At 34.0% G+C, this 14,290-nt stretch overlaps 1 protein-coding gene across 1 annotated transcript; it reads right to left on the minus strand.

The window, feature by feature from the left end:
- Positions 1-7,144: 7,144 nt before the first annotated feature.
- On the minus strand, positions 7,145-8,857 carry LOC148193709 (uncharacterized). Its single transcript, XM_088099492.1, has one exon. It carries the CDS (start codon positions 8,855-8,857, stop codon positions 7,145-7,147), a length of 1,713 nt encoding a protein of 570 aa, XP_087955618.1.
- Between the last annotated feature and the right edge of the window lie 5,433 nt (positions 8,858-14,290).

Genomic DNA, 14,290 nt, shown 5'->3' on the forward strand with positions numbered 1-14,290 from the left:
AAGAAAAAGATGACTCTTGTGTGTATTACGCTCCTCCAAACATTTTTTTAACAAAAACTTTCTCAAAATTACTTTTTTTTCTTCCATCAATTAGGCTTTGTTCACATGATGTGATTTGTGGGAGATGATTTGGGGAAGAGTGATTGAATGGATTTTAGGATAAATTTTTTGTTGTTTATTTGAGTGGATTTGGAGGTAATTGAGAGTGAATTTGGAAGTAAAGTGTGTGAGAATTAGTGTAAGATTTGATTGATGTGACAAATTTAAAAAATTTGTTTAATTGGAAAAAATTGAAGATTACCAAAATACCCCTAGTTATTAAAGTAATATAAAATGTTATTTGTTAATGTTATATTTAATTGTAAAAATGTTTATAAAGAGTAAATAAATTAAAAATAATTATTAAAAATAATTTTTAAAAAGTAAAAAAATTATAATTTAGTAAAATGAATTTATTTTTAAATGTAGTATTTGTCTGTAATATAATTTACTACCAAGTCACTTGTCTAATGGCCTTGTTACAAGATTTGAAAGTAAGAAACAAATACAGTTCACACAAAAAAAAGAGGAAAGTATTACAAGATTTGAAAGTAAGAAACAAATACAATTTACACAAAAGAAAGAGGAAAGTGGGAATGCAGCTTTGACTTCTCTCAAAGAAGGATTTACTGATTTTTGGACAAGCAAACAAGTCTCACAGCTGTTGGGAATGAGGATTTTAAACTGTTGTCAATAGTAGCTACAGTAGCAGCGTTTTGTGCACATCGACAAGGAAAAACGTGAAACTGCTACACCAAAAATCAGTTCCAGTATTCATCTTTCCTTGCTCCAATCTACTTCCTAGGATGCTACCAGTGTTGTAGGACTTCCTAGGATACTTCTGCACCAAAATAGAACTTAAACGTACCACCATCAAGTAATCAAAACATAAGAAAATCAGCCCTGCTGCTGCCAGAAAATGCTAAACCAGAATGCATCATTGGACTTTCATCAAACAGTTTAGGTGCAGGATTTCAAACAACTCAAATCAATCAATTAATCAGTTTTCAACGAAAGGTGACACTCAAAATGAAGTTAGGATAGGCTCTAGAGTAGATTTAAAAAGAAAGAAGCACATAAATGTTGCATATATAGTGAATTCGAACTTAAATTCAAAATAGGTAAAATTGCTTGTTAAAATGCCTAAGAGAGTTCTATAACTGATGGACTAGGATTAAAAATTTTGCTTGGCACTGGTTCACACAGCCTTTTACTATGTAGTTTTTTGTTAATTTTGAATTGTGCACTTCTTTTTAAACAATTGAACCAAGCTTTTGCTAGCAATTTAAGATAGAATTCGGTGCAATAATCACATCAAACAGTCAATACTAAAAATTTGCAACTTATATTAGAAAAGTTGAAAAACTAGTGGTTTGGATAGCACTTTTGCACAAATGAATTGGAACATTTAATTTTATGGTTTGAGCAACTTTTTTTTTACCAAATAGAACTTGTGTAAGCTGCCAGTAGAGGCTAATTATTTGCATATCAAAATTTCACTGTATGAGTTGCTCTTAACATCATAAATTGGTCCAATTCACCAACCAAATTTCAACAGAAGATTCAAATGGGACTGGAAACAAGTCTTATGACTTTAGGACAACAAATTAAACTTGAAAAAGACTCTATGATTGAATTTAAAGATGTTCAACAATGAATTCTAAACTGAAACAAATTTAAAACCAAAAGAACTCAAGCAAAGATTGATGCAGTTTTGTCAAGCTGTTGTAATGTATTTTTCTAGACTTTGCAGGATGGTGCAACCAAGTTTTTTGTCTTAGACAATTTACTATTCATATGGTATGCACACATCACAATTGCAGAATTCAAACACATCCAGAAATGACACTTCCATACGGTGTAGTTTCAGAAAAATAAAATTCAAATTTGAATAAATTTGGCTACTGCATTGGTACTGCACTTGATGGCAATCATGCTGCACTTTGACTTCTTTGAATCATTGCTCTTATGATGTGCAACTATTGAATTACTTCTCATGTTAAGCAAATTTACCCATTCACAAATTCAACTCAGAAATTTGACAACAATAAACCAAATGAACATGACTTTGACATGACAGTATAAGATTGCAAAATTAAAAGACTCAACACAAAAATTGACCCGATTAAAATGATGAAACTAAATCAAATAAAAGCTAGAACAATTAAATGACTCGATGGATGTAACATCCCAAATTCTCATACTTGATATTACATAAATAATATGAAAACTGTAACATTTCTACAGTCATTCATTTGAAAATATAAAATATCTCACATTAATTACATAAATTTAAACTCAGATTTCAACTTAAAGATAACCCGAGTTTTTCTTTACTATCCTTCCTCCTCCGTCTTCACTTGTATTGGATTAGACGACGCTCCTTCATCTGCTCCCGTATAACAAATACGTTATACGATCATCGCAAAAATATGATTTTTCCGGTACATGCACAAATAAATAAGGGTGAGCTACCATGCAACCAATTATTAAAATGAGGCATGATACTACTACTACGCCTAACTCATATTTATGAAAATGATTTTTTTGCTAGACTCAATTATCCGGATCTAACGTTGATGGAAGTCTCGGATGGTCGTGCACTTGTGATGACCTCCACTCCTCATACTAAAAATCATGGCCAGATACAACTTGTCAACCACAAGGTTAGTCCGTTAACACTATGTCCAAAATTGGGACATAGACAAGGACCTCCTGCCCCTCTCACCACCTAACTCATCCTTCTCTACTTGAGATTGGAGAGTTATTAGAGTATCCAGGATGACCTTCCATACAGGACCCTCAACATCAACGTGTACACAATACCATGCTACTACAAAATCTCTCCGCGAGACTCATATCATGTTCATATTTATCAACTCATACCATACCATTACAAAATCTTCTCATACTACTCATATCATGTTCAGATGCATAATTTCATATCAACATCATAAAATACATTCATCACAGAAATCATACAAGATAAATATATTACAAACAAATTAACAATAATAAAATATTACTATAAATTGTCACCGGAGAAGAATCAAATGTTTGAAGATCATTAAAATAATCTTAATAAAATTTCTTGGGGAAACAAGAAGTTGAATCTGGCAGAGCCGGTTAGACAACTTCTCATCCTTTCAGGAAGATGCAATAAAAATTAAATAGAACAATAAAAGTTCTGGGGAAACAAGAAGTTGAATCTAGCAGAGCCGGTTAGACAACTTCTCATCCTTCCAGGAATACAATGTAATTAAATAATAAGAATAATAACAGGTCTGGGGAAATAAGAAGTTGAATCTGGCAGAGCCGGTTAGACAACTTCTAATCCTTCCAAAAATAAAAACGAATAAGGAAAACAATATAAAGTATGGGGAAACAAGAAGTTGAATCTGGCAGAGCCGGTTAGACAACTTCTAATCCATCCAAAAATAAAAACGAATAAGGAAAACAATATAAAGTATGGGGAAACAAGAAGTTGAATCTGGCAGAGCCGGTTAGACAACTTCTAATCCATCCAAAAATACAACAATAAACAATTAATAGCATACATATGGCATAACATAATCAACATCACATTTTACAACTATCACACTTGGATCTAAACAAAGAAGCATGTTCTCATCCAAAATTCAAAATCATACAGAAACAAAATACTTCACATTCAAGATTTAAGATAAACTAAAAGCAACATATACAAGACTCAAAATAATATCAAACAAAATGTAACTCCCCTTACCTCTATTCCAGACTTAGGTTCCTCTTCTCAAACCGTTCTCCAGAAACTTCCAGAATTTCCCCTCTTCAACTAGAATTTCCTCCAACTCTCTCCTCTCACAATTTCCCTAGAATTTTGGTGCAAATCTTCATCCTCCCCCCCTTGGCTATTTATAGCCAAAAATTTTTACTATTCATTTTTACTATTCATTTTTACTATTCACTTTTACTATTCATTTTTACTATTCAAAAATTATTTTTTATTCACCATTCTTATCTCTGAATAATTGATTCTACGTGGAGTGTCCTCTTCCACAATTTATTTTAATATTTTTTTTAACTATTCACTATTCACTATTCACTATTTACTATTTACTATTTACTATTCATTCATTTTTTTTTTAACTTTTAAAATAAATTCTCAAATTTTTAAACTCCTTCCTTTGAAATTATTATTATTGTTACCTATCATAAATTTTAATTTATTTTTTTCTTACCATACTTTTATTAACTTTATAAAAATAAAAATAAAACAACTATTTATTAAATTTAAATATTTTTCATGGGTCTTACATTCTCCCCAACAACAAAAATTTTCGACCTCGAAAATTCAACACTTCACAAAAAAAGATGGGGATAAGAATGTTTTACATCATCTTCTAATTCCCAGGTAGAGTCACCTGTTTTCCTGTCCCAAACTACCCTGACTAAGTTGATAGTTTTCCCTCTAAGCTCTTTGGTTTTAGTGTCTCCTATACAAACAGGTTGCACTTCTAGAGATAGATCCTCTCTGATTTCAATATCTTCTACTTCTAAAATGTGAGAAGGATCATGAACATATTTTCTTAGTTGAGAAACGTGAAAAACTGGATGGAGTTTGGCTAACTGAGGAGGTAACGCCATCTCGTAAGCGACAAGCCCAATTCTTCTCAAAATTTGATATGGACCAATGAACTTAGGAGAAAGTTTCTTCGAACGAAGAGCCCTTCCTACTCCTGTAGTTGAAGTCACCCGCAAAAAGACATGATCTCCGACTGCAAACTCCAATGGTCTCCTCCTTTGATCAGCATATGACTTTTGTCTGCTCTGCGAAGCCTTCATTCTTTCTCGTATCAACTTTACTTTGTCCGTGGTCTGTTGTAGTAATTCAGGTCCTATCAGAGCCTTTTCACCGTCCTGGTACCAGCATAAAGGAGTTCGACATCGTCTTCCATACAGAGCCTCGTAAGGTGCCATTCCAATACTAGCATGAAAGCTATTGTTGTAGGTGAACTCCACTAGAGGAAGTACTTCATCCCAGCTACCCAGATGATCCAATACACACGTTCTGAGTAGGTCTTCTAACGATTGGATGGTTCTTTCAGATTGTCCATCGGTTTGGGGATGATACGCAGAACTCATTCGTAACTTGCTGCCCATAGCTTCCTGTAGAGTTTGCCAGAATCTAGAAGTGAATCTTGGGTCTCGATCTGACACAATGCTTGAAGGGACGCCGTGCAATCTTACTATCTCTTTTATGTACAGTTGTGCCAACTTAGCCATCGACATTCTCAGATTTATTGCTAAAAAGTGAGCAGTTTTTGTCAATCGGTCAATGATAACCCAGATAGAATCATTACCTCTTATTGTCTGTGGTAAATGGGTGACGAAATCCATAGCAATGCTATCCCATTTCCATTCTGGTATGTCTAATTGTTTTAGCAATCCTCCAGGTCTCTGATGTTCCACTTTTGCCTTCTGGCAAATTAAACAAGCCGCTACAAATTGTGCTACTTCCTTCTTCATTCCTGGCCACCAAAAGGACTCCTTGAGATCTTGATACATTTTAGTCATACCGGGATGTATGCTAAAACGACTTTTGTGTCCTTCTTCAAAGATTAGTCTTTTTATATCGGCATTGTCTGGTACACATATTCTACTTCTGAATCTTAATACATCATCAGATCCTAGCCTAAATTCTTTCGCCTTTTCTGTACCGATCATTTTTGTTATCTTTTTCAAGCCAGGATCCGACAATTGCTTCTCTTTAATTAAAATAAGAAAATCACTAGATATAGTCAGACTACTACATCTAATGAAATCTTCTCCAAACTCCATCTGTAACTTCAGATCTCTGAACTTCTCCACCAACTCTTGTTCTTTGATCATCAAATGAGAAACATGAATTGCCTTTCTACTCAAAGCATCGGCTACCACGTTTGCTTTTCCTGGATGATATAGGAGTTCAAAATCATAATCCTTCAAGAATTCCATCCACCGTCTTTGCCTCATATTCAGCTCCTTTTGGTCGAATAAGTACTTCAAGCTTTTGTGATCGCTGAATACTTGAAATTGAGCTCCATAGAGATAGTGCCGCCAAATCTTCAAGGAAAATACCACTGCTGCCAATTCCAAATCATGAGTAGGGTAGTTCTTCTCATGAGTTTTTAATTGTCTTGAAGCGTATGCCACCACTTTTCTTTCTTGCATGAGCACACAACCTAATCCCTGATGAGAAGCATCACAATAAACTTCAAACTTTTTACTTGGTTCAGGGATTACCAAAACCGGTGCACTAGTCAGCTTCTGCTTCAGCTCAAAAAAACTCTTCTCACACTTATCCGTCCAGACAAAAGGTTGATCTTTACGAGTTAGTTGTGTTAAAGGCGCTACTATTCTAGAGAAATTCTCTATAAACCTTCTATAGTAGCCAGCTAATCCCACAAAACTCCTTATTTCTGTTATAGTCTTCGGTCTTTCCCATTGCAACACTGCTTCAACTTTTGTTGGATCCACCGCTATGCCTTGAGATGATATAACATGTCCTAAGAATTTCACTTCTTGCATCCAAAACTCGCATTTTGACATCTTTGCATACAATTTCTTCTCCCTCAAGATCCCAAGGATGGTCCTTAAGTGTTCAACATGTTCTGCTTGAGTCTTAGAATAGATAAGTATGTCATCTATAAAGACTACGACAAACTTATCTAGGAATGGTTGAAAGATTCTGTTCATGAAATCCATGAATAGAGCTGGAGCATTAGTTACACCGAATGGCATAACTACATACTCGCAGTGTCCGTATCTGGATCTAAAAGCGGTCTTCTGTACATCTTCTGGCTTCACCAAAATTTGATGATATCCAGACCTGAGATCTATCTTTGAAAACACCTGAGCTCCATGCAACTGGTCCAGCAGATCATCAATCCTAGGTAGAGGATATTTGTTCTTAGATGGTTAGCTTGTTCAACTGTCTGTAGTCGATACACAATCTAGAGCTTCCATCCTTCTTCTTTACCAAGAGTACAGGTGCTCCCCAAGGTGACACACTTGGTCGAATAAATTGCTTCTCCATTAGTTCTTCAATTTGCTTCTTCAATTCAATTAACTCCGCCGGAGCCATTCAATATGGGGCTACTGATACTGGTCCAGCTCCGGGTATTAAATCAATGGAGAATTCTATTTCTCTTTGAGGAGGCAGTCCTGGTACTTCTTCTGGGAACACATCACTAAACTCATTAACTATAGGAACATCGAGATTTTGTTCATTTTTCTCGACTTCCACATGAGTCAAGATAACGAAACACGAAGATCCTTCTTTGACTTCCTTTAATACTTGTTGTACTGACAGCAATTCCACTTCTTCAGGATTAGGAAAAATCAACTCCTTTTTGCTACAATCAATAAGGATACGATTGGCAGATAACCAATCCATTCCTAAGATTACATCTAAACCTTGTAAGGGTAAAGATATAAGATGTACTTTGAACCTACGTCCTTCTATAACTATCGGACATTGAGGACACATCCTCGATGTTTTTATCAGTTTAGAGGCTGGTGCAGATACCATGAGATCATATTGTAACTCTCTCACGGGTAGGTTCAACTCTTGAATAAGAGTTTCAGACAAAAAGGAGTGTGTCGCTCCAGAATCAAATAGCACATTTAACTCTCTACCGGCTATCATACAACATCCAATGATGAGATTACCTGATTTTGCAGCTTCTGCTCCAGTCAAAGCATAGACCCTTCCAGTTGCTTGGGGCCTATTGTCAGTCCTTCTCTGTTGAATCGGTTGTTGAGGTTGAGTTGCTTCTCTTTTAGAGGGACAGTTTCTAGCAAAATGTCCTTCTGCTCCGCAAAGGAAACATTTGTTGTGCATATTAACTTGTGGACAGACGCTCTTCAGATGAGGTCCTCCGCAGACGAAACATCGGATTATTTTATGTTGGGGTTGTTGTTGATGAGGATTCCTTTGAGGTTGCGGTCTTTCATAAGGACGGATCCTTATGTTCTGTCCAACTCGTGACCCAGATGGTCCTCCTACCCTTGGTGGCTTCTGAACTTCAATCTCACTTATTAACCTTTCCACAGCTTTGGCATGTTCCACTAAAGCAGCAAACTCCTTAATAACTAAAGGATTCACAGCTAGTTGAATGTTTGCTCTCAATCCATTTTTGAATTTTCTGCACCTCCATTCTTCATTTGACGGTTGGGTGTAGAAACGAACCAAGTGTTTGAACCTGTCTGCATATTCAGCTACAGATTTGTTGCCTTGCACCAGCTGCAAGAACTCCACCTCTTTCAAATGTCTCACACTGTCCGGAAAGTACTCAGCATAAAATTTACTCTTAAAAATTTCCCAAGTGATAATCTCACCGCTTTCCTCTAATACTAGCTTTGTGTTGTTCCACCAGTGTACTGCTTCCCCAGATAGCTGATACTCAGAATATGCCAACCTAGTTTCGGGTGGACACCTTTTCGCTTCAAAAATCTTTTCCATATTCCTTATCAAGAGATCAGCCTCATCCGGACTTGTTTTCCCATTAAAAATAGCTGGACGATGTTGCAGAAAATTTTCTAAGGTCCATTCTTGAACTCTCTGAGGTTGAGTTTCCACATGGGTGTCATTCTCGGCTAGTTGTCTTAAGGTTTCCACATGTTGTCTTTGGCTTGCTTCAGAATTTAGTCTGGCCGTTTCTAACTGTTGTAGGGCCGTTGTGTGTTGTTGCATTAAAGCAGCTCCTTGTTGTTGAAGAGCGGATGCGATAGATTCTAAAGCCCTTGCAAGGCTGGGTACCTCAGGGGTTTCACGGTTGGGTTGTCTACGAGCCATTTCTCTCTGTTCACACAGAGAATTTTTGTTATTATGAGTTATAATATGAGTTTGTAGGATTAATCCACAACTCTTAGGTCGTCTTTAGGACGAACCGCTCTGATACCACTAAATGTAACATCCCAAATTCTCATACTTGATATTACATAAATAATATGAAAACTGTAACATTTCTACAGTCATTCATTTGAAAATATAAAATATCTCACATTAATTACATAAATTTAAACTCAGATTTCAACTTAAAGATAACCCGAGTTTTTCTTTACTATCCTTCCTCCTCCGTCTTCACTTGTATTGGATTAGACGACGCTCCTTCATCTGCTCCCGTATAACAAATACGTTATACGATCATCGCAAAAATATGATTTTTCCGGTACATGCACAAATAAATAAGGGTGAGCTACCATGCAACCAATTATTAAAATGAGGCATGATACTACTACTACGCCTAACTCATATTTATGAAAATGATTTTTTTTGCTAGACTCAATTATCCGGATCTAACGTTGATGGAAGTCTCGGATGGTCGTGCACTTGTGATGACCTCCACTCCTCATACTAAAAATCATGGCCAGATACAACTTGTCAACCACAAGGTTAGTCCGTTAACACTATGTCCAAAATTGGGACATAGACAAGGACCTCCTGCCCCTCTCACCACCTAACTCATCCTTCTCTACTTGAGATTGGAGAGTTATTAGAGTATCCAGGATGACCTTCCATACAGGACCCTCAACATCAACGTGTACACAATACCATGCTACTACAAAATCTCTCCGCGAGACTCATATCATGTTCATATTTATCAACTCATACCATACCATTACAAAATCTTCTCATACTACTCATATCATGTTCAGATGCATAATTTCATATCAACATCATAAAATACATTCATCACAGAAATCATACAAGATAAATATATTACAAACAAATTAACAATAATAAAATATTACTATAAATTGTCACCGGAGAAGAATCAAATGTTTGAAGATCATTAAAATAATCTTAATAAAATTTCTTGGGGAAACAAGAAGTTGAATCTGGCAGAGCCGGTTAGACAACTTCTCATCCTTTCAGGAAGATGCAATAAAAATTAAATAGAACAATAAAAGTTCTGGGGAAACAAGAAGTTGAATCTGGCAGAGCCGGTTAGACAACTTCTCATCCTTCCAGGAATACAATGTAATTAAATAATAAGAATAATAACAGGTCTGGGGAAATAAGAAGTTGAATCTGGCAGAGCCGGTTAGACAACTTCTAATCCTTCCAAAAATAAAAACGAATAAGGAAAACAATATAAAGTATGGGGAAACAAGAAGTTGAATCTGGCAGAGCCGGTTAGACAACTTCTAATCCATCCAAAAATAAAAACGAATAAGGAAAACAATATAAAGTATGGGGAAACAAGAAGTTGAATCTGGCAGAGCCGGTTAGACAACTTCTAATCCATCCAAAAATACAACAATAAACAATTAATAGCATACATATGGCATAACATAATCAACATCACATTTTACAACTATCACACTTGGATCTAAACAAAGAAGCATGTTCTCATCCAAAATTCAAAATCATACAGAAACAAAATACTTCACATTCAAGATTTAAGATAAACTAAAAGCAACATATACAAGACTCAAAATAATATCAAACAAAATGTAACTCCCCTTACCTCTATTCCAGACTTAGGTTCCTCTTCTCAAACCGTTCTCCAGAAACTTCCAGAATTTCCCCTCTTCAACTAGAATTTCCTCCAACTCTCTCCTCTCACAATTTCCCTAGAATTTTGGTGCAAATCTTCATCCTCCCCCCCTTGGCTATTTATAGCCAAAAATTTTTACTATTCATTTTTACTATTCATTTTTACTATTCACTTTTACTATTCATTTTTACTATTCAAAAATTATTTTTTATTCACCATTCTTATCTCTGAATAATTGATTCTACGTGGAGTGTCCTCTTCCACAATTTATTTTAATATTTTTTTTAACTATTCACTATTCACTATTCACTATTCACTATTTACTATTTACTATTTACTATTCATTCATTTTTTTTTTTTTAACTTTTAAAATAAATTCTCAAATTTTTAAACTCCTTCCTTTGAAATTATTATTATTGTTACCTATCATAAATTTTAATTTATTTTTTTCTTACCATACTTTTATTAACTTTATAAAAATAAAAATAAAACAACTATTTATTAAATTTAAATATTTTTCATGGGTCTTACAATGGACAACTACTGAAACCCAGAAATCAATGTAACAGTGCACTATAGAAGCAAAAAAGGAACTGTGTTGACAAATTAGAATGAAAGAAAAATGACTTAGCTGGAACAACCAGACAGCACCGTGAGTAACCTAGGCTCTGAATACCACTTGATGAGGTTGCGCCAGAATGGGGAATGGGTGAAGGCAGCGGAAGATTGAAACCAGATTAGGCAGCGGATATGGGTAATTGGTGGCATATCGGTCGTCCACCACCAACGAATACGCTCCATGGAACCGAATACGGCGTTGTTGCGAGAATGGGGAACTGAATACGCCGTTGTTGCGAGAATGGGGAACCGAATAAGGGGTTGTGCGAGAATAGGGAACTGAATACTATTGCGCCTGGAATCGAATACAACTCCTTTATGAATGCTTCGCAGGCCTGGAACCGAATACGCTTCCTTCAATTTCGTGATGAAGCACTGTTCATCGTCTTCTTCACTTTCAAACACGCGCATTCCACTTAACGACTTTCTTCTTCATGTCATCAGTTCCTTCTTCGTCCTCATCTACAACCCTGCAACTCAAAAAGAACAAGACAATTGGACAAAGAAGATACTGCAATACTAACCTCAGGCGTTGCTCTTTATCGTCAATGGAAGAAACCGGCATTGCTCTTCGTCGTCAATGAAGAAACCGAACATATTACACTTTGAACACTAGCTGTGGAGAGACCTGAGGGCACCAATATGTTAACTCCTTCTTCGAATTGATTCAACTGTTCTTCACGTCTTTTTAATTTTAACTTCTTTGAATCGGTTCTGTAGTTTTGCGAATCGATTTTCTATATTAAGCTGGTATACACACAATGAATTGTATAATAGGTTGAGGGTACATGTGACATTTCAGTAACAATCCCTCCAAATCTCTTCACTTTTGTGGGTGATGAAAAACCTTTCCATCCTGCAAATTCGTCTTCAGCGTTCCTCGTTTTTCCTCTCATCCGAACACGAGTTCACTTTCATTTCATCCCTTGCATTCGCCTTTGAACAGTAAAATTTGTTCAAGTGAACACTACGTTACTCTTCCCGCTCTCTCTCATCTTCATTGGAAGAAAAAAAATGGGGTTGTTCCAGAATCCACCGCACAACAACTAAAAAGGAAGAAAAAGTGTGTTGGTGGGTTTAATGGTGGAGCATATTCTATTATGCAAAGTTCGGGTATGGAGGCGAGGAAGATGACTATGAATGGAAGTGAAAGCTATATGGAAGTTGTTAGAAAGGTTCTCCACGCACCTCACAAAAGTTTCTGGCTACAAGTCCAGCTTGCACCTCCAACTTTTCAGAAAATCATAATTTTAACCTTGAGATCCACGAAAATCGATACTTCTCCTCCAGCCTCACTTTTACTTATCTCCTTACAGTGTCATTTTAACATTAAATAAATGAATTAAGAGTGGTGTTGCTTCACAGAGGGACTTTGTAGTCATTTTAAAATGAAAACTAATTATTTTATAATGCAAACATCGACAAAAAGCTAGTATGTTAAAAAAAATAGAAGAGAGAATAAATTTTATCGAAAGGGATTTGATTGAGATAAATTTTACCAAGTAAAGATGCAATTAACACTTTTCTAAAACCTTGAACAATAACTCACCAAAATTGAGGACAAAATAAATTTTTATTTTTTATTATAATACAATGATTATTTATAATCCAGGCAAAAAATAATCGTCATGTGGTTGATATTAGGAGTATTAAAATTTAGTCTATAAAAACTAAAAAATCAATAAAAAAAATTGAAAATAATCAACATTATTTTTATATTTTTATGAAACTAATACAAACTGATGCCGTTTAGATTTTTTTATTGAAAATTGAGAACCAGACTAAATCAAACAAAATAGCTTATTTTATTTATATATATTAATATTGTTATGTATTTAGGTTTAATTAACAATAAACAAAATATTAATTTTGCATTGATTAAGTATAATATTTGTTTATAAATATGAAATATATTTAAAAATAAGAATATAATAACAACTATATACAAATTTTTTATATTATTTGACAATTTTCACTAAAATGTTTAATAAATTTTTGTAAAAAAAATAATAATTTACAATTTTATAGTGTCAAAAATCACAAAAACATATCTAAACCTAATCGTAATTCAATTTAAAATAAACTAAATTGAATCCTACTTTTCTTTTATGTTTTTTTATTGAAAACTTGAATTAAACTAAAATTTGATATGTATTGTGAAAAGAATAAGAATTCTTTAACCTTTGGTTAATATAAGAATAATTTTCCCTTTTCATAAATAATCATGTTTTGAAAAAAGTGATGGTTAAAACTAAGAATGGATTTCAGAGGAGAAAGTTTGAACATTTTTTTATTATTTAGCATCCTAATACAATCACAACAAAAATCTAAGGATGGTTAACCATTTAATTAACATATAAGAAATTTCACATCAAGCCTACCTCAAAGCATAACAATAATAGGATTACAATTACAAACAAAATCTAACTATCAACTAGTTGACATATGATTATAGAAAATAGATAAAAATAAATAAAAAATTAAGCCTCAAAAAGTTGCATGTGTCATCCGCACACTATATGTAATTAGAGACTATTTTTAAGATATTAGTGTTATGTTCGATTTTAGAAACATATACTTTTGAGAATACTTTATTTGTTCAATAATATAATTATTTTAATAAATATTTCATATAATAACCTCACATATTGCAAAGTGATGCCTTACGTATTTAGTTAATTAGGTTTCTTAGTCTATCTAACTAAATATACAATAAATAAATAAATATAAATATATATATATATATATATATATATATATATATATATATATAATTTCAGTTACTATTTTATAAAATCACTCATAACAAATTAATTTCATTAACTATTTTATAATTTCACTGTTTTATTATCAGTCAAATTTACCACAGTATGGTATAAGATATTATCAGCATTCATATTGAAACAATGTATCACGACATTTTAGCTTTTTATATGTTTATATAAGTAATGTCATTTGTGTTGTAACTATGTAGTTTGAACAAAAACATACATATTATGAGTGATAACACATCTTCCCATGAATAACTTATGACATATTATTTGAGTTTCATCTTAGAGAAATATCTTGGATGGAGAAGGAAAAATTGGTTTGACTTCTTCCTTACT

This window comes from Vigna umbellata, chromosome 9, assembly GCF_029865625.1.
Source record: "Vigna umbellata cultivar VRB3 chromosome 9, Vumbellata_1.0, whole genome shotgun sequence".
Lineage (NCBI taxonomy): Eukaryota > Viridiplantae > Streptophyta > Magnoliopsida > Fabales > Fabaceae > Vigna > Vigna umbellata.

Excerpts from the sequence above, each read along its gene's own strand:
- LOC148193709 (XM_088099492.1), bottom strand. The coding sequence starts at position 8,857 with ATGGCTCGTAGACAACCCAACCGTGAAACCCCTGAGGTACCCAGCCTT.